The following is a 22,492-nucleotide window of genomic DNA, read 5'->3' as shown; positions in this document are numbered from 1 at the left end:
GCCTCCAAACGTATCATCACTCCCCCCTAGAGGAGAACGATAATACTGCAATGACCAGGACCCTGGGGCGCTGCAATTACACCTCAATGCACTTACAGATACAACTTGAAGATGTAATTTCTCTCTGCTAGAACAGCGCTTTGCAGTCATACAGGAATCGACTGGCTTATCTTTTAATGAGCTACACAATAATACTAATAGTTCGGGGGAGTGTACATTACAGGTTCCCTTTAAAGTACTAAAACTGCTATTCAAAGAAAATGAAGTATATTCTATGTGTTATAACAAATAGCTTCACAACTTTTCATATTTTACAGATATGGAGCGACTACAAGCTGAAATGGGATCCAAGACAGTTCGGAGGAATTGAATTTATTCGAGTTCCTGCTGCACAGATCTGGAAGCCAGACATAGTTCTTTATAACAAGTAATTACTCTCTGTCGTTATACTTGAGTGCTTTCAGGCTTGATTTACTTACAAAATCAGTAAATTTGTATTAATGGAAAAGTGGCTGTGATATATGGTATACTCCTTTTAACTAGAAAGATGCACTATAATGTACATAATAGACATCTGAATGACATCCTAGAAGAATTCGCCACAACAACAAACAAACTGAAGTAAGACAAGCTGCTTCTGGCTCCTTTAGAATGGGGAGTAACTACGTTTATTAAAGATCAGTGAGACAAGTTCCATTCAACCACCCCAAGAAAAAATTATATACATCTACTGCATAGTTATACAACACTGTTGCTTCTATACCAGGACATTACAACTAGTGATTAAATATCACCTACAGTTTGGCGGCCACCCCTAAACACAACTTAAATTATTTTAGTAGTCGTCATGTCCTTCCTTTTTGGAAGTGCATTTGAACAGCAAGGTTGATTGCTGTTGAGGGGAACTAGAAAAAAAAAAATCTATAAATCTTCAGCAGAGCGAGTGTGAGCGAGCTGAGTGTGTCCTGAGCGTAAGTGTGGACGGCGGTAAGTGTGACTTGTGATTCAGTGAAGAGGTATTTGGAAAGCCTTTAACAAATACCTGTGTGAATTGGTGTGAGTTGCTGAATTGGGGGTAGGTATATTCATAAGGGTTAACTTAGGGTGGGGGCTCATAGTTAAGGGTTTATAAGGGGCAGCTGTTTGGGGCTCAAGTCCTTTTTGGAAGTGCATTTGAACAGCAAGGTTGATTGCTGTTGAGGGGAACTAGAAAAAAAAAAATCTATAAATCTTCAGCAGAGCGAGTGTGAGCGAGCTGAGTGTGTCCTGAGCGTAAAGGTACCGTCACACTTAGCGACGCTGCAGCGATACCGACAACGATCCGGATCGCTGCAGCGTCGCTGTTTGGTCGCTGGAGAGCTGTCACACAGACAGCTCTCCAGCGACCAACGATCCCGAGGTCCCCGGTAACCAGGGTAAACATCGGGTAACTAAGCGCAGGGCCGCGCTTAGTAACCCGATGTTTACCCTGGTTACCAGCGTAAAAAAACAAACAGTACATACTTACATTCAGCTGTCTGTCCCTTGCCGTCTGGTTCCTGCACAGACTGCTGGCCGCAAAGTGAAAGTGAAAGCACAGCACAGCGGTGAGTCACACAGCGGTGACTCACCGCTGTGGCTGTGCTCTGCTTTCACTTTATGGCCAGCAGTCAAGGCAGGAACCAGACGGCAAGGGACAGACAGCTGAATGTAAGTATGTACTGTTTGTTTTTTTACGCTGGTAACCAGGGTAAACAGCGGGTTACTAAGCGCGGCCCTGCGCTTAGTTACCCGATGTTTACCCTGGTTACCAGTGAAGACATCGCTGAATCGGTGTCACACACGCCGATTCAGCGATGTCTGCGGGGAGTCCAGCGACGAAATAAAGTTCTGGACTTTCTTCCCCGACCAGCGATCTCCCAGCAGGGGCCTGATCGCTGCTGCCTGTCACACTGGACGATATCGCTAGCGAGGACGCTGCAACGTCACGGATCGCTAGCGATATCGTCTAGTGTGACAGTACCTTAAGTGTGGACGGCGGTAAGTGTGACTTGTGATTCAGTGAAGAGGTATTTGGAAAGCCTTTAACAAATACCTGTGTGAATTGGTGTGAGTTGCTGAATTGGGGGTAGGTATATTCATAAGGGTTAACTTAGGGTGGGGGCTCATAGTTAAGGGTTTATAAGGGGCAGCTGTTTGGGGCTCAAGTCCTTTTTGGAAGTGCATTTGAACAGCAAGGTTGATTGCTGTTGAGGGGAACTAGAAAAAAAAAAATCTATAAATCTTCAGCAGAGCGAGTGTGAGCGAGCTGAGTGTGTCCTGAGCGTAAGTGTGGACGGCGGTAAGTGTGACTTGTGATTCAGTGACTTTGGATTCAGGGAGTTTCCAGGGGAGGAATTGCTGTCTGATTTTTATTAATACTTTGTATTTATTTATTTATTTATTTATTTATTTTTTTAATTGAACTGTTCTGTCTGGTGCAATCCCCATTAGGAAATGTGCTCCACGATTGTTAATGCCATCCAGTGCACATCTTGCCACATGTATGCAGTCCTTGAGCAGCCGATCGAGGGTGCATACTGCTGTGCGAGATGTGATCACGTTGTGCATTTGGAAACCCAGATTCTGACTCTAAATGTGCAGCTGGCAACACTGAGATCCATAGACAATATGGAGAGGAGTCTTCTGCTCACGGAGCAGACGCTCAATGGGACAGATGAGGGGGGTGATGGTGGGATGGAGCTGCAGGACAATGAAGTAGCAAGCTGGGTGACAGTTAGGAAGCGGGGTAGAGGGAAGAGTGCCAGGGAGGCTAGTCCTGATCTGGAACACCCCAATAAGTTTGCTAAGTTGGCAGATGAGGGGGGTGCCAGTACAGGGGTAGCACTGCTGCAGCCAGGCATGTCCTCTGAAAGCCGGAGGAGTGACTGCTCCAGTAAGGAGGGAAATAGGAGAGCAGGGCAGGCCAGACAGGTGCTGGTAGTGGGGGACTCAATTATTAGGGGAACAGATAGGGCAATCTGTCACAAAGACAGGGATCGTCGAACGGTGTGCTGCCTACCTGGCGCTCGAGTCCGACACATCGCTGATCGGGTGGACAGCTTATTGGGAGGGGCTGGTGAGGACCCAGCGGTCATGGTGCACATTGGCACTAATGACAAAGTTAGAGGTAGGTGGAAGGTCCTTAAAGATGATTTCAGGGAATTAGGCTGCAAGCTGAAAGCAAGGACCTCCAATGTGGTATTTTCCGAAATACTGCCGGTACCACGTGCCACGCCAGAGAGGCAACGGGAGATTAGGGAGGTTAATAAGTGGCTCAAGAATTGGTGTAGGAAAGAGGGGTTTGGGTTCCTGCAGAACTGGGCCGACTTCTCAGTTGGCTACAGGCTCTACGCTAGGGACGGGCTGCACCTCAATGGGGAGGGTGCAGCTGTGCTGGGGGAGAGAATGGCTAGAAGGTTGGAGGAGTGTTTAAACTAGGAATTGGGGGGGAGGGTATTCATTTTATAGGAGGGGAAGATAGTGCAGACAGAGACCTGGGCACAAATAAGGAAGTTGGGGGTGGCGGTGGCATGGGGGTTGGGGTCAGAACAGTTAATAATTTAAGAAATAGAAGTACAGAGAGGAACATAAAGTGCATGTATACTAATGCCAGAAGCCTCGCCAACAAAATGGACGAATTAGAACTAATGTTGTTGGAGCATAATTATGACATGGTGGGGATATCTGAAACGTGGCTGGATGAGAGCCATGACTGGGCTGTTAACTTGCAGGGCTACAGCCTGTTCAGAAATGACCGTACAGATAAGCGAGGGGGAGGGGTGTGTCTATATGTAAAATCATCCTTAAAACCCATCCTGCGCGATAATATAGGTGAATTTAATGAAAATGTAGAATCCCTGTGGGTGGAGATAAGGGGAGGGGGAAAAAATAATAAATTACTGATAGGGGTTTGTTATAAATCTCCAAAAATAATGGAAGCAATGGAGAATATCCTCGTAAAGCAAATAGATGAAGCTGCGACTCAAGGAGAAGTCATTATTATGGGGGACTTCAACTACCCTGAAATAGATTGGGGAATAGAAACCTGCAGTTCCAGCAAAGGTAATCAGTTTTTGACAATTATGAGAGACAATTACCTTTCACAACTGGTTCAGGACCCAACAATAAGGGGGGCACTGCTAGACCTAATATTAACCAACAGGCCAGACCGCATATCAAATATAAGGGTTGGGGGTCACTTGGGAAATAGCGATCACAAAATAATAAGTTTTCAAGTATCCTTTAAAAAGATGTGTAGTAGAGGGGTTACAAGGACACTAAACTTCAGGAGAGCAAATTTCCAACGGATGAGAGAGGATCTTGGTGCAATTAACTGGGACGATATCCTGAGACACAAAAATACACAAAGAAAATGGGAGACGTTTATTAGCATCCTGGATAGGACCTGTGCACAGTATATACCGTATGGGAATAAACATACTAGAAATAGGAGGAAACCAATATGGCTAAATAGAGCTGTAAGGGGCGCAATAAGTGACAAAAAGAAAGCATTTAGAGAATTAAAGGAAGTAGGTAGTGAGGAGGCATTAAATAAATACAGAAAATTAAATAAATTCTGTAAAAAGCAAATCAAGGCAGCAAAGATTGAGACAGAGAGACTCATTGCCAGAGAGAGTAAAAATAATCCTAAAATATTCTTTAACTACATAAATAGTAAGAAACTAAAAAATGATAGTGTTGGCCCCCTTAAAAATAGTCTGGGTGAGATGGTGGATGAGGATGAGGAAAAAGCCAATATGCTAAATGACTTTTTTTCATCAGTATTTACACAAGAAAATCCCATGGCAGACAAAATGTCTAGTGATAAAAATTCCCAATTAAATGTCACCTGCTTAACCCAGCAGGAAGTGCGGCGGCGTCTAAAAATCACTAAAATTGACAAATCTCCGGGCCCGGATGGGATACACCCTCGAGTACTGCAGGAATTAAGTACAGTCATTGATAGACCATTATTTTTAATCTTTAAAGACTCCATAATAACAGGGTCTGTGCCACAGGACTGGCGTATAGCAAATGTGGTGCCAATATTCAAAAAGGGGACAAAAACTGAACTCGGAAATTATAGGCCAGTAAGCTTAACCTCTACTGTGGGTAAAATACTGGAGGGCATTCTAAGGGATGCTATACTGGAGTATCTGAAGAGGAATAACCTCATGACCCAGTATCAGCACGGGTTTACTAGGGACCGTTCATGTCAGACTAATTTGATCAGTTTCTATGAAGAGGTAAGTTCCAGATTGGACCAAGGGAACCCAGTGGATGTAGTGTATATGGACTTTTCAAAAGCTTTTGATACGGTGCCACACAAAAGGTTGATACATAAAATGAGAATAATGGGGATAGGGGAAAATATGTGCAAGTGGGTTGAGAGCTGGCTCAGGGATAGGAAACAAAGGGTGGTTATTAATGGAGCACACTCGGACTGGGTAGCGGTTAGAAGTGGGGTACCACAGGGGTCAGTATTGGGCCCTCTTCTTTTTAACATATTTATTAATGACCTTGTAGGGGGCATTCAGAGTAGAATTTCAATATTTGCAGATGACACTAAACTCTGCAGGGTAATCAATACAGAGGAGGACAATTTTATATTACAGGATGATTTATGTAAACTAGAAGCTTGGGCTGATAAATGGCAAATGAGCTTTAATGGGGATAAATGTAAGGTCATGCACTTGGGTAGAAGTAATAAGATGTATAATTATGTGCTTAATTCTAAAACTCTGGGCAAAACCGTCAATGAAAAAGACCTGGGTGTATGGGTGGATGACAAACTTAAATTCAGTGGCCAGTGTCAGGCAGCTGCTACAAAGGCAAATAAAATAATGGGATGCATTAAAAGAGGCATAGATGCTCATGAGGAGAACATAATTTTACCTCTATACAAGTCACTAGTTCGACCACACTTAGAATACTGTGCACAGTTCTGGTCTCCGGTGTTTAAGAAAGACATAGCTGAACTGGAGCGGGTGCAGAGAAGAGCGACCAAGGTTATTAGAGGACTGGGGGGTCTGCAATACCAAGATAGGTTATTACACTTGGGGCTATTTAGTTTGGAAAAACGAAGACTAAGGGGTGATCTTATTTTAATGTATAAATATATGAGGGGACAGTACAAAGACCTTTCTGATGATCTTTTTAATCATAGACCTGAAACAGGGACAAGGGGGCATCCTCTGCGGTTGGAGGAAAAAAGGTTTAAGCATAATAACAGACGCGGATTCTTTACTGTAAGAGCAGTGAGACTATGGAACTCTCTGCCGTATGATGTTGTAATGAGTGATTCATTACTTAAATTTAAGAGGGGACTGGATACCTTTCTGGAAAAGTATAATGTTACAGGGTATATACACTAGATTCCTTGATAGGGCGTTGATCCAGGGAACTAGTCTGATTGCTGTATGTGGAGTCGGGAAGGAATTTTTTTCCCCAATGTGGAGCTTACTCTTTGCACATGGGGTTTTTTTGCCTTCCTCTGGATCAACATGTTAGGTTAGGCTATGGGTTGAACTAGATGGACATATAGTCTTCCTTCAACCTTAATAACTATGTAACTATGTAACTATGTAACTATGTCACCGGTCATATGCGATTTGCACACTACAGTTGCGTACTGACTAGCGGCTAAAAAATGCAAAACCTGGAAGATGGAGTGTTACACCTTTTCTCAGATGGCTCAGAAGATGGCCAAATCCCACCCAGAGGGGCGGCAAAATGCAGCTACCTGGGAGAAACCTCGGACCATTACTTCAGGCAACTCAACGGTTCCCCCTGTCAGCTGTGCGGGGGTCAAATGCCCCTCCTGCTCCCAGTAGATATGACTCTGTAATACTGTTATTGCATAAAACACTGTACACATAGGTTATTAATAATAATGGTAACTCCGTGCAAAAATAATACGCCCACACCATGACTACTACTGCTACAACTAACAAGTTGCTGTATATTATTACCATACTGATATGGAAGAAAAATCCTATGTACAAAGACTAATAATACCAATAATACCATTATACAACTACCCCAAGAGAGTGACTGATGTGACACCCCAGGCTCCTGGTTGTCACAGTGGCATTGCTTTCCTCATGGAGAGAGTGATGTCACGCTTGGAAGCGATGAAGGATTCCTCTTATCAGGTATTCACAAACATGCAACATGTTCACACTCCAGGCCAGAAGGGGGAGCTCTGATCCAGCTTGTGGGTGACTCCACTATATATATTCTGGTCTGGAGGGAAAGTTAGGCAGTCTGCCAGAGACAAGAACTGAAGCCATTCTGAGAGTTAGTTGCTGTCAGAGAGACAGAGGAGAAGGAAGCAGAGGGGCCGTGCAGCCATGAGAAAGTGCTGCAGCTTCTGCAAAGAAAGAGAGAAAGGAAGGCAGAACAGATTATAGAGCGCGTGAAGGAGAAACGAAGCACAGGTGAAGTGGGGACCTAGGGGAGTTAGCTGCAACTGAGCTGCCGCCCTACTAAGCCCATGAAACCGGTAGCTGGAAGGCCGAGGTTGTGCAGTATTCTACATCTCACAGCAGAAACCAGTGGGACAGCTGATTGCAAGTTACCTGTCCATCCCACACCTGAAGACACAGTAGCATATAGACTATAGGGACAGATATAGTTAAAGTTCAGGACTAGCCTATAGTGGGAGGGGCAAGTCTCAGTAAAAAGGTACTGCTTTCTGTTAGTTGGATAGATAGGGAGTTCATTAACCAACGTGACAGGGTCAAGATCAAGGTGCAGCGCGTTTACGGCAAAAGCGAGAACCTAATGTTCTGGGTCATATGAGGCCTTATAAATTCTCCTGCAGAAATACCTGCAATATCCAGGCTTCAAGGCTTTATATATGAGCATCTTATCCCCTGGTGTACAAGGGAAGATAGATGTAGAAGTGTATGTGGGGGAGGTAACAAATCTCAGCTGTACTGCTGAACTGGACTGGGAATCTCTGGTGCTGACGGGATGAGTGAGAGTAGGGATACTCCCAAGAAAAACAGATAGAAATGCTGAAAATGTATTGTATTAGGGAAACTAAAAATGAGAAGTGTTGAAATCTGATGAACTTGAACTGTCCAGTAAACTTATGTGTGTGGAAATGTAACACCCCAGGTAACTGGTTGTTACAGTGGTCTTGCCTTCCTCACGGTGGAGGTGATGCCATGCCTGGAAGCGAGGAAGGATCCCTTTAACAGGTAATATGTACACACAACACTGTTCTGACTCCTGGCCAGAAGTGGGAGCTCTGATCCAGTTTGTGGGTGGCTTCCCTATATATTCTGGCTGGAGGAGGAGTTAGGCAGTCAGTCAGCAGAAGTGCTGGAGCAGTGCAGACACGAGGTTCTGCAGCTCCTGACAGAGCAGTCTGTGAGAGACAATAAGGGGAGAAGAGGCAAAGGAGAGGAAAAATACTGGGAGTGGAGCTGCGAGTGGGCTCACTCCTGAATCAGTGCAAGAAAACAGGAAGCCAGAATTCCAAGGTTGTAGGGTTAACTGTATGCCCCACAGCAGAAGCAGGCAGGAGATTTCAAGCCACCTGTCCACCATTACATCCGAAGGCACAGCAGCATATAGAGCACGGAGTCACCGCAAGTAGGGACACCTGTAAAAAGGTTCGAGTTGCCTGCCATACGGATATTGTCCTATTAATAGGACAGAGAGAAAGTGAGGACCTTGTGTGAAGCCTTAGGCAGCAAGGGACTACAACACAGCGCAGTAAGGAAGCATCCAAACCCCACCTGGCTAGGGGGATTCCGAATCGCTTCCAGGCTGACCGGACCTCACCATCACCTGTGATCTGTACCCTGGACTGTGGCTGCATACTACCAGTAAAAGGTAAAGAGACTGCAACCTTGTGTCCAATTATTTCCAGCACTACACCGTCTGTCATCTTTGCCTACTACACTGGGAGCCCTGGGGATTAAGCTTCACCTGTAGGAAGCCATACCATTAGTGGCGTAACTTGAAACTTATGGGCCCCGATGCAAAAGCTCCAAAGGGCCCCCCAAATATTTTAAATCTTTAATAGCAATAGTCTTTTTATATAGGCCAAAGGGAATTTTAGGGCCCCCTAGGCTCCAGGGCCCGGGTGCCATTGCAACCCCTGCACCTGTTGTAGTTACCCCCCTGCATACCATCCCTGCTGCAATAACATCACCCCCAGTGGACCCCTTTAAGCAGCGTCGGTCATCCCTGACCGAATAACACAGGTGGCATCACGAACATTCTTTATTCAAAACAACCCCTTCCCTTTAAATTGGATGCCCAGGGCCACGGACAGGGTCACTGCTACCGTGACTAACCCTTTAACCACTTCATGACCTTGGGATTTTCTGTTTTTCAAAGGTCAATTAGCCAATATAAAAGTCACTTTTTGCAATCTTTATGCCCCGAACAATAATCAGATTAGTTGGCTATGTAAGGTGTTGGACACTCTCAGTTTATTCAAAGAAGGCCTTTTAACCCCTTCATGACCTTGGGATTTTTCGTTTTTCCGTGTTCGTTTTTCACTCCCCTCCTTCCCAGAGCAATAACTTTTTTTTATTTTTCCATCAATATGGCCATGTGAGGGTTTATTTTTTGCGGGACGAGTTGTACTTTTGAAGGACATCATTGGTTTTACCATGTTATGTATTAGAAAACAGGGAAAAAAAATCCAAGTGCGGTGAAATTGCAAAAAAGTGCAATCCCACACTTGTTTTTTGTTTAGCTTTTTTACTAGGCTCACTAAGTGACCTGCCATTATGATTCTACAGGTTATTACGAGTTCATAGACCCCAAACATGTCTAGGTTCTCTTTTATCTAAGTGGTGAAGAAAAATTCCAAACATTGCTAAAAAAAAAAAATTGTGCCATTTTCCGATACCCATAGTGTTTCCATTTTTCTTAATCTCGGGTCGGTTGAGGGCTTATTTTTTGCATGCCAAGCTGATGTTTTTAATGATGCCATGTTGTTCAGATATGTTCTTTTGATCACCTGTTATTGCATTTTAATGCAATTTTGAGGAGACCAAAATAACGTAATTCTGGTGTTTCAATTTTTTTTCTCGCTACGCCCTTTAGCGATCAGGTTAATCCTTTTTTGTATTGATAGATCGGGTGATTCTGAACACGGTGATACCAAATATGTGTAGGTTTTTTTTTAATTGTTTTATTTTAAATGGGGTGAAAGGGGGGTGATTTAAACTTTTATATTTTTTTTATTTTTTTCACATTATTTTAAACTTTTTTTTTTAAACTTTTGCCATGCTTCAATAGCCTCCATGGGAGGCTAGAAGCTGGCACAACTCGATCGGCTCAGCTACATGGGAGCGATCATCATATCTAGCTGAATTACAGGCTTGCTATGAGTGCCGAATACAGGGTGGCGCTCACAGCAAGCTGGCATCAGCAACCATAGAGGTCTCAAAGAGACCTCAGGTTGTCATGCCGACGCATCGCTGACCCCCAATCATGTGACAGGGGTCAGCGATGCGCTCATTTCTGGCCAGATGGCCGGGAGCGCCGGTTAAATGCTGCTGTCAGCATTTGACAGCGGCATTTAATTAGTTAATAGCGGTGGGTGGATCGCGATTCCACCCGTCGCTATTGCGGGCACATGTCAGCTGTTCAAAACAGCTGACATGTCCCGGTTTTGATGTGGGCTTACCGCCGGAGCCCGCATCAAAGTGGGGGTTCTGACCTTGGATGCACTATCCCATCCAAGGTCAGACAAGGGTTAATGACCACCGGACCCGGCCCGAGTACCCCAGGGTCCTGCGGGCACTCCAGAAACAAACTGGGTGCCCCCTGTGGCAGCTCCTGAAGACGAAGGCCTGGAGACAGCGGAGGCCTGCGATCTAGAAACAGTGAGTGTAACGCACCCCACACATGCCAGCACATTGGGACTGACACATGATTTTTCTGTAACGTGCCAGGGCGCCATGTAGCAGCAGTTCAACCACGGCTGCCACCCTCCAGCACTTTACGGCTGTTGCAGACAACCCGTTACCAGGTAAAAAATGGGCAGTTTTTGCTCTTTTTGTTCTCATGTTTTTCCCGCTGCTCCCCTAAGTATTTCATTTTATTTATTTATTTATTTATTCTATTAAATCCGACATAATGTTTTAGCGATAAGGACCTTTTTATGTAGTGCTAATTTTTATGGTTTCACCAAGGGAGAATTGCTTACGGGTTAATAATACACAGCAGCTTAAAGACATGCCCCAGAGAATCCTGTCATGCGATAATGGATATTAGCACTAAATAAAAAGGCCCATGTCTCTAGAATTATTTGATGGATTTGAATAATACAAAAAAAAAAACGGAACGCTGAGAGGAACAGCGGGAATAAAACAAAAGCAAAAACTGACCACTTGTGATCTGGTGACAGGTCCTCTTTAATGTCAAATGCGTTCCCCAAAAATAAATTAATATTGACACTTGGAGGTGCCTTTCAAATTTGTAGTGCTCACTACAAGAATACTACAAAAATACTAAAGCCCCCTAAATTTCCCCTTAAAATCTAATAAGCCCCTTGAATGCCCCCTTCAAACTAATAATTCCCTGAATACATCTAAAAATTATGTCCCCCGAAAAGCACCTTTGTGCTTCATGAACAAAAAACCCAACTATAAACCCAGCTAACTACAACACCGTGATGAGCCCAGCGACAGATTCCTGTGAGCAAGGCTGCCAACAGGAATATCAGGGCCCCATACTGGCAAAATTTTCAGGTCCCCATGAGACTCCGCCCAGGCTGCACTCTAGCTCCGCCTTCACTCCTCAAACTTTCCACAGTCCCACTGCCCACTCTTGGAAAAACTCCACTTCTGCACCATGTCCTCACCAATCACACATTGACAGTTCCCATCACACACCAGATCACATACATAGCCATCAGCTTTTGTTTTGGGCAAAAGATTTTTTTAAACCTGCCACCACGACTAGGTAGACTCTTTTGGCAGGGCTCTACTCTACTATAACCTATTAAACATTTCTTGAAATATCCTATTCTCTTTTTAGGTATATTTTTCTTTATTTTTCTTCAAGGGAATGTGTCACATACATTATTTAAAATGAACAATAATACCACATACAAGGGACAAATGACAAATGTCATCACACCATGGCTGGACCGCATATTACCGCCACATTGTCTCTGAATAATACCATGTACAAGGGAGAAATACCATCACACTATGACCATAACACGTATTACCACCACATAGAGACTGAGTAATACCAGATACAAGGAGCAAATACTGCCACACCATGACCAGACCACATATTATCAGCACACAGTGATTGAATAATACCAAATACAGGGGAAAAATACTGCCACACCATGATGAGACCACATATTACCACCACATAGTGACCAAATAATATTATGTGCAAGGGAGAAATACCACCACACCATCACCAGACCACATAGTACCACCTGATAGTGACCGAGTAATACCACATACAAGGAACAAATACTGCCACCTCATGCATAGACAACATATTACCACCACATGGTGTCCGGATACTACAATACAGATCATTCATAAAGAAAAACCACAATACTAATATTACCATAAGTGCCATTATAAACAGGAGCTGTGACGCTAGTCACAACCCACAGACAGGCCGTAAGTCAGCGAAGTCAGACATTCCGAGGTCAATACCAAAGGAGCACGTAGTAAGGCAAAGGAAATTACGAAGTGATAAGTCAGGTCACATGCCAGGGTCAGAATACCAGAGAATAAGCGTATAAGCAAATGGGCAATAACAAACGGGCAGTCAGAATACAGTCCAAAGGTCAGCAGCAGAATATCAGATGCAAAGGGGCAATAACAAATGGTTAGTCTGAACGCGGTAGAAAGGTCAGCAGCAGAAGAAGATCAAAACTTATACTCCAGAGATCAGGCGACCACACAACAAACGGGTACAAGCTTAGAACAAGCTTTTGACTGGCAGTGATCTGGGCCAGACAGCTCACCTAAATAACAGGGCAATTACCAAGAACAGGAAGCACCTCTGGAAATCTCTGCACCCACCAGTCTTAGATAGGTCCACCGAGCTGTCAATCAAAGCACTGACAGCTCAGCATGCCCCAGCACGGGATAGGATGACTGAGCAGTCCATCACTGAGTCCCAGACACTCTGAGCAGAGGAATTGTGACAGGAGCTCTGTATATAGCTCTAGTGTACAGGTAATACAGTGATCACCAGTGATATTCATAGAATCATAGAATGTTAGAGTTGGAAGGGGCCTCAAGGGTCATCATGCTTAGTGCAGGATTTACTAAACCATCTCAGACAGATGTCTGTCCAGCCTCTGAAGATTTCCATTGAAGGTGAACTCACCACCACCTCTCATGGCAGCCTGTTCCACGCATTGATACCCTCACTGTCAGAAGTTTTTTCTAATATCTAATCTGTATCTTCTACCTTTCAGTTTCATCACATTGCTTCTCATGTTTCCATGTGCAAATGAGAATATAAATGATCTCTCTACACGGTGACATCCCTTCAGATATTTGTAGACAGCTATTAAGTCTCCTCTTAGCCTTCTTTTTTGCAAGCTAAACATTCCCAGATCGTTTAACCGTTCCTCGCAGGACATACTTTGCAGACCGCTCACCATCCTGGTAGCTCTTATCTGAACTTGCTCCAGTTTCAGTCTTTTTTCAAATCTGGTGCTCAGAAAACACAGTATTCCAGTTGAGGCCTGACCAAGGAGGAGAAGAGGGGGATAATTACTTCACATAATCTAGACTGTATGCTCTTCTTAATACAACCCCATTATACACAGTCGCTGTGTATATAGTGTCAGTGTACAGGAAATACTGTGATCACCAGTGACATTATACATGGGAGCCCTGTATATAGAGAATAATAAACAGGAAAATACAGGGATCACTGGTGACGTTATATACAGAAGCTCTGTATATAGTGTTAGTGTACAGGTAATACAGTGATCACAGGTGACATTATACACAGGAACTCTGTATATAGTATACAGTGTATAGTGTAAGTGTACAGGTAATACACTGACTCAGTGGTGATGTCTCTAGTTGCAGTCCTCCGTCTTCATTTCTCATCTTCATCCAGAGCAGACCACTATCACTTCTTCCAGCCAGGACTTGTCTCTGCAGAAAATAATACACATTTAAAGCACCGCTTCCAGAGTACATTCCCCACTTTTTCCACAAGTTCTACACTACGCATCTGAATATGGATGTGCCCCCGCCATCTACTATCTAAATGTCTAAGGGTCACTTCCGTCTTTCTGTCTGTCCTTCTGTCTGTATTTCTGTCTGTCACGGAAATCCAAAGTCGCTGATTGGTCGTGGCAAAACGGCCACGATCAATCAGCGACTGGCACAGTCCAGCGGCAAAATGGCTGCTCCACTCCCCACAGTCAGTGCCCGCTCCATACTCCCCCCCAGTCAGCCCTCACACAGAGTTAATGGCAGCGTTAACGGACCGCATTATGCGGCTGTGCAACGCACTCCGTTAACGCTGCTATTAACCCTGTGTGACCAACTTTTATTATTGATGTTGCCTATGCAGCATCAACAGTAAAAAGATCTAATTTTAAAAATAATTAAAAAAAATAAAAAATAATTATATACGCACCGTCCGTGGGCCCCCGGATCCAGCCAAGGCCTTTCCCGCTCCTCGCGATGCTCCGGTAACCGGTCCATGCATTTTGGTCTCACGAGATGATGACTTAGCGGTCTTGCGAGAGTGCTATGTCATCTCGCGAGACTGCAATGCACTCTTGGGACTGGAGCATCGCGAGGAGCATCGGTAAATGCCTCGGCTGGATCCAGGCAGCCGACAGAGGGTGAGTATATAACTTTTTTATTTTAATTCTTTTTTTAAAGGGATATGGTGCCCACATTGCTATATACTACGTGGGCTGTGCTAGATACTGTGTGGGCTGTGTTATATACTGCATAGACTGTGTTATATACTACATCTCTGTGCTATATACTATGTGGGCTGTGCTATATACTACGTGGCTGTGGTATATGTTACGTTGCTGGGCAATATACTACATCGCTGTGCTCTATGCTACATGGCCGTGTTATATACTGCATGAGCAGTGTTTTTATACCACGTCTCTGTGCTATATACTATGTGGCTGTGCTATATACTAAGTGGCTGTGCAATATATTATGTGGCTGTGCAATATACTTCATGTCTGTGCAATATATTACGTGTCTGTGCTATATACTACGTGTCTGTGCTATATACTACGTGGCTGTGCTATATACTACGTGTCTGTGCTACATACTACGTGACTGTGCTATATACGAGTCTGTGCTATATACTACGTGGCTGTGCTATATACTAAGTGGCTGTGCAATATATTACGTGTCTGTGCTATATACTAAGTGGCTGTGCAATATATTACGTGGCTGTGCAATATACTACGTGGCTGGGCAATATACTATGTGTCCGTGCTATATACTATATGTCTGTGCTATATACTACGTGTCTGTGCTATATACTACGTGGCTGGGCAATATACTACGTGGCTGGGCAATATACTATGTGTCTGCTATATACTACCTGTCTGTGCTATATACTACGTGTCTGTGCTATATACTACATAGTTGTTATATACTACGTGGCTGGGCAATATACTATGTGTCTGTGTTATATACTATGTGTCTGTGCTATATACCACGTGGCTGTGCTATATACTATGTGGCTGTGCTATATACTATGTGGCTGTGCTATATACTACGTGTCTGTGCGATATACTACGTGTCTGTGCAATATACTACATGGCTGTGTTATATACTATGTGGCTGGGCAATATACTATGTGGCTGGGCAATATACTACGTGTCTGTACCATATACTATGTGGCTGTGCTATATACTACATGGCTGTGCAATATACTACGTGGCTGTGCAATATACTATGTGGCTGTGCAATATACTACGTGGCTGGGCAATATACTATGTGTCTGTGCTATATACTACGTGTCTGTGCTATATACTATGTGGTTGAGCAATATACTATGTGGCTGGGCAATATACTATGTGGCTGGGCAATATACTATGTGGCTGTGCTATATACTACGTGTCTGTGCTTTATACTACGTGGCTTTGCAATATAGTATGTGGCTGGGCAATATAGTACGTGGCTGGGCAATATAGTATGCGTCTGTGCAATATACTACGTGTCTGTGCAATATACTACGTGTCTGGGCAATATACTACGTGGCTGGGCAATATACTACTTGGCTGGGCAATATACTACGTGGCTGGGCAATATACTACGTGGCTGTGTTATATACTATGTGGGCTGTGGTATATGATATGTGGGCTTTGTTGTATACTACGTAGCTGTGCTATATAGTACGTGGGCTGTGTTATACGCTACTTGGCTGTGCTATATTTCTCTGCTGTATCTGTGCATCATGAATCGTAGTATGTGTTAAAGAGGGGGGCCCACTGACACTTCTTTCGCCCTGGAGTCGCCCGGTCGCGAACAATCAGCGACAGGCGCCGTCCACCCGCGAATTGTGCATTATTCTGAAAACTTCATAAATAAACTATATACATATTCTAGAATATCCGATGCGTTAGAATCGGGCCACTATCTAGTCAATATATAATTAGTTATTATGCAACCCACCATTACAAATATAAATTGTAATCCACCAATGTGCCAAATCAGTATCTCAATTCACAGACACGGTGTTTCGGGCACCTAGCCAAATCAGTTCTCATGCTTCACACTGACGAGAGCCAACAGCCTGAAACACTGTGTCTGCAAATTGAGATACTGATTTGGCTTTTATCCTAAGTTGTATTGCAAAAAAGGGTTGATCATTAAAGGGTTGATTGTGACTTGTAGGATCGCTACTTCCAATAAGTGGCGCTATAGCGTTGAAGTCCTCTTTTTCTCTGAAGAGGCAATTTGCATATCACAATAAAAAGAAAACCAAATATTTACAGTTGTAAGCATGTTCTTTACATGAATTTATGCAAACCAAATGGGGGGGTAGGGTGAGGTCTTTCGAATGCCAAAAAATCAATTAAATTCCTGGTTGTGAGGTAGCAAAACTGTCATGATCCCAATGGCAGGGGATCACTAAAGGACAAGCACAGATACAAACAAGCTCTAGGGCGATGGAACCTGAGCTGACCGCGACCCTGAACCTAACACACAAATAAAAGTAGCCGGGGAACGTGCCTACGATGATCCTAGACGTCTCGCTCCAGCCGAAGATCTAACTTCCCCTATTAGAAGAAACACAGACCTCTCTTGCCTCCAGAGAAACACCCCACAGAAATAGCAGCCCCCCACATATAATGACGGTGAAATGAGAGGAAAGCACATACGCAGTATGAAAACAGTTTCAGCAAAATGAGGCCCGCTAAAGCTAGATAGCAGAGGATACAAAAGTGATCTGCGCGGTCAGCGAAAAACCCTTCAAAAAACCATCCTGAAATTACTTGAACTCATGTGCCAACTCATGGTACATGAGGAGCAATTTCAGCCCACTAGAGCAACCAGCAGCAAAGAAACAAATATCTGCAGGCTGGACTAAAAACCAAATAAAGCAAAACACCAAAACAGGAAAATCCAAACTTAGCTTGACCAGAAGGTTCTAGGAGCAGGGAGCAGAGGTAACAAGACACACTGGATACATTGATAACCGGCGAGGAAATGCCAGCAAAGCCAGGTTAAATAGGAAACTCCCATATCCTGATGGAACAGGTGGAACCCAGAGACCCAGGAAAGACAAGTCACCCAGTACCATCAGTAACCACCAGAGGGAGCCCAAAAACAGAACTCACAACACAAAACATGGAAAATGCCAAAGGGGTGGATACTTTTGCAAGCCACTATATACAAGTATATTACCTTGCAGCACCATATTCTGTAGAATCACATAACATACCATGATATAACATAGTATTACAATTGCATCTGCACAGCACCTGCAAGCAGAGGACGTGGGGAAAAGCAGCACATTGTACCAGTTGATAATAAATGTCAAGGGCTTGGGCCCCTTTAATATGCAAAACAAATTGTAATGTTAATAGGTTTCTATAATGGTTGCGAAAGTCATATAAAGAAGAATATATTAAAAAATGTCTTCTACTGCCTGCATATCAACTAAAAGCAAGCTGGAAACTTCAGATATAAAATGTGTTTTTGTTATACATTAACAAAAACTACCATGTCGAATGGTTCATATATATTCTGTTTCTAGAACTTATTGTATTTATTAGTATTCCTCTTATATTTTGTGATTCATCCAGTTTGTCTTTGTGATTCACGGTTGTGTTTTGGTATGCTGGCTGTGAATCACTGAACAGACGGGAATACATATTATTCATTCTCAATTACATTTTCTAGATACACTAGGATTTTGTTTGTATATGAAAGCAGCTGTGGCTGATGTCACAAATATGCATTTTCATGGGAGTAGGGAATTAAACTCAATATGTGTCTTCAGCAGCACTCAGCATCTTCACTTTCTCGTTGATGGGGTGGGCACTTACCTTTTGAGATAGCTCTGGCTCAGTAGCTTTGTCCTAATACTGAGATTTGTCCTGCTACTGTGACACATAAATATAAACTAAGGACTCTTTCACACTTCCGTCTTTCAGCTCCCGTCGAAATACGTCGATTTTTGAAAATGCAGGATCCTGCAAAAAAATTTGCAGGGTCCTGCATTTTCCCATAGACTTGTATTAGCGACGTATTGCGACGGATGGACACACGTTTCGTCCGTCGTGCACCGGATCCTGCGGAATTTGGCGACACTTCATCTGGAAAAAACGTCCAATGTAACGTTTTTTTGTCTAAATACGAAAAAAGTTGATTCAGCTCACCCATTAGAAGTTAAATCGCTGTGGTGGTATCATCCGAGCACGGAAATGACATCTCTGCCAGGACGTGGAAAATTTGAGAAGAAAAATGTAGGAATCCAGCTCCAGGATGTAAAAATGTACTGAAAACTAAGAACACAGCAGTTGTTCGAAACGTGTTCAGTCGTCCATGGCTTCTCCCTAACTATTTTGCTGGTTATTTGTAAGCCCTTGTTCCAATTTTTACATGTTTGAATAAAGTATTTTTTGATATTTTACATCCAGGAGCCGGATTTCTACATTTTTCTTCTCAACGTTTTTTGTCTGCAGTGGAAAAACGTGCCACGACGCATCCTGCGGCATACGTCGTTAGCTAGAATGGGAGCCTAAGGACGCAGGATCCGTCGTGGCACGTCATATGACGCAATCCAGCACTGGCATATGTCTTTTTACACTGAGCATACTCCAAATCAGGATTTAGTAGCCAATTGGCCAGACAGCCCCAAATCTATAAAAATCTGGCCTGTGGCTTCATTCATCAATGTGCAAGCAAGAAACCTGCCAGCCATCAGCCAGCCTGAAGCCAGCCAGCAGCCAGCCTGCCAGAAGCCAGCCATCAGCCAGCCTGCCAGAAGCCAGCCATCAGCCAGCCTGCCAGAAGCCAGCCATCAGTCAGCCTGCCAGAAGCCAGCCATCAGCCAGCCTGCCAGAAGCCAGCCACAAGACAACGTCCAGCCGGAGGCCTGCCTGACAGTGTGAGTCCTGCCAGTCAGTGTGAGTCCTGCCAGTCAGTGTGATTTCTGCCATTTCTGTGCGTGTGTTCGTGTGTGAGTGCGTGTGTGCGTGTGTGCGTGTGCATTTAATTTTTTTTTTTTATTTCATTTCATTTTTCATTCATTAAGTAGTGTGGCAAGTATAAAATGTGTTGTCAGTGCGTGTGCGGCGTGTGTGTGTAATGACTGTGTGTGCATGCGTTTTTTAATTTCATTACTGTAATGTATTTCTAAAGTAGTGTGGCGTGTGTGTGTAATGACGGTGTGTGCGTGTGCGTGCGTGTTTTTTTTTTCATTAGGCCGGCCTCACACTAGCGAGTTTTACGGACGTAAGAGGTGCTGAAAATATGGATTGCATATGGTACAATGCTTCTCTATGCCCCTACTCCTATCAGCCGTATTTTACTGATCCATATTATACGGTCTTCTACGGCCGTAGAAAATCGCAGCATGCTGCGTTTGTCACCGTATTGCGCAAAAAATCCGCCAATGAAAGTCTATGGGGGCCAGAAAAATACGGATTATACACGGACCAGCAGTGTGACTTGCGAGAAATGCGCAGCGGTGTTAGAGAGAAAAGCCGGCAATTCAGTGTACAGTAAAATCACACAGACAGCTTACAATAGAATATGTAGAATACATGTGTACACATAGAATAGGTATATATATATATATATATGTCATTGAGACACATATATGTATATATATATTAATATTTAATACAGCGCTAGATAGCTTTAAAGCCGGTAATTCAATTGCTGGCTTTGCTATCTCCTTCCTAAACCTGACATGATATGAGATATGGTTTACATACAGTAAACCATCTCATATCCCCATTTTTTTGCATATTCCACACTACTAATGTTAGTAGTGTGTATGTGCAAAATTTGGGCGCTCTAGCTATTAAATTAAAGGGTTAAATGGCGGAAAAAATTGGCGTGGGCTCCCGTGCAATTTTCTCCGCCAGAGTAGTAAAGTCAGTGACTGAGGGCAGATATTAATAGCCTGGAGAGGGTCCATGGTTATTGCCCCCCCCTGGCTAAAAACACCTGCCCCCAGCCACCCCAGAAAAGGCACATCTGGAAGATGCGCCTATTCTGGCACTTGGCCACTCTCTTCCCATTCCCGTGTAGCGGTGGGATATGGGGTAATGAAGGGTTAATGTCACCTTGCTATTGTAAGGTGACATTAAGCCAGATTAATAATGGAGAGGCATCAATTATGACACCTATTCATTATTAATCCAATAGCATGAAATGGTTAAAAAAAAACACACACACATTATTAAAAAGTATTTTAATGAAATAAACACACAGGTTGTTTTAATATTTTATTGCTCTCTCAATCCACCTGAAGACCCTCGCTCTGTAACAAAGGAAAAATAATAAACCAACAATATACATACTGTAGGGATTAGCTCAGGTGAGCAATGGCAGGGCCGCAGTAATGAGGCAACACACAGGTTTGCAGTCCAAACTTCAGTGGTTTATTGGCACTTTAACAGTCCGTGACAAAAAGTAAGAGAAAAACCAAACATTCTCCAGCTTGGAGAACCACTGGTCTCAGACTCACCCTTACACGGGACGGGCTTAACTAAGCGGCTGCCAGGTCAGCGGCTTCCGCCAGGTGCCATTCCCAGGGCTGCTAACAGTCGTGTCACCAACCTTTGTGACATGTGTGGGAGAGAAGACAGTTCAGGCTCCTTCCAGCCTAGTTCCATCCCCATGATAACATGTGCCAAACAAAAGAAACTCCATTACATAGTCTATAGCCACACCCACAGGTGAGGTATCCATCACATGGGCTGATCACATGATCGTGACATCACTGCAGGTCCTCAACTTTAGGGAAATAACAGGCCAAAACTTATCCTGCTGGGAGAAACATATCTTCCGTCCAGCACTACACCTTTTAGTGCACCACATACCTCCCCCCTTTGTTCAACCCTATTGGGGTGGACACATGACATACAGTGGACTCTGGACAGGGCATCTGCATTCCCCTGTAGTCTGCCGGCCCGATGTTCTACTGAAAATTTAAAATTTTGCAGGGACAGAAACCATCTGGTGACTCGTGCATTTCTCTCCTTAGCTTGACTCATCCATGTAAGAGGGGAGTGATCTGTCACCAAGCGAAATTTTCTCCCCAGCAAATAATAGCGAAGAGACTCAAGTGTCCATTTAATGGCCAGGCACTCTCTCTCCACAATACTGTACCTGCTTTCGGCTGGGGTAAGCTTCCGGCTCAGGAAACTAACGGGATGCTCTTCTCCGTTCATTTCTTGAGACAACACGGCACCCAGACCTATCTCAGATGCATCAGTTTGCACGATGAACTCTCTTTTGAAATCAGGTGTAATCAGAACGGGTGTACCACACAGTACTGATTTTAACTTTACAAAGGCCTCTTCTAACTGATCATTCCATTGGACCATCACAGACTTCCTCCCTTTCAAACAGTCTGCTAAAGGCGCGGACAACGTTGCAAAGTTGGGAACAAATCGCCTGTAATATCCCACTAGGCCTAAAAAGGCTTTTACCTGCTTTGTTGTGAGGGGACGAGGCCAGTTCTGTATTGCCTCCACTTTGTTTATTTGGGGTTTAAGAACCCCTCTCCCAATGACATAACCCAAGTACCGAGCTTCCTCCATCCCTATGGAACACTTCTTTGGATTGGCTGTCAGACCTGCTTGTCGGAGAGAGTCAACCACCGCCTGTACCTTGGGTAAGTGACTTTCCCAGTCTGCACTGTACACAATAATATCATCCAGATAGGCTGAGGCATAACGGCGATGGGGACGGAGGACAATATCCATTAGCCGTTGGAACGTTGCCGGCGCACCATGCAAACCAAAAGGTAACACCTTATACTG

General features: G+C 43.9%; 1 protein-coding gene across 2 annotated transcripts in view; it reads left to right on the top strand.

Annotated features, from left to right (window-relative positions):
• LOC138676332 (neuronal acetylcholine receptor subunit alpha-3-like) overlaps positions 1-22,492 on the top strand; it is a 108,527-nt gene that overhangs the window by 65,350 nt on the left and 20,685 nt on the right. For both annotated transcript variants that reach the window (XM_069765520.1, XM_069765521.1), the window contains one exon: positions 318-427. In XM_069765520.1, the coding sequence (XP_069621621.1) occupies positions 318-427 (110 nt within the window). The remainder of the gene's footprint in view (positions 1-317; positions 428-22,492) is intronic.

Source organism: Ranitomeya imitator, chromosome 4 (genome assembly GCF_032444005.1).
Source record: "Ranitomeya imitator isolate aRanImi1 chromosome 4, aRanImi1.pri, whole genome shotgun sequence".
Classification (NCBI taxonomy): Eukaryota; Metazoa; Chordata; class Amphibia; order Anura; family Dendrobatidae; genus Ranitomeya; species Ranitomeya imitator.
Note: the sequence above shows the minus strand (reverse complement) of the source record. Positions and strands in the feature narration are given on the sequence as shown.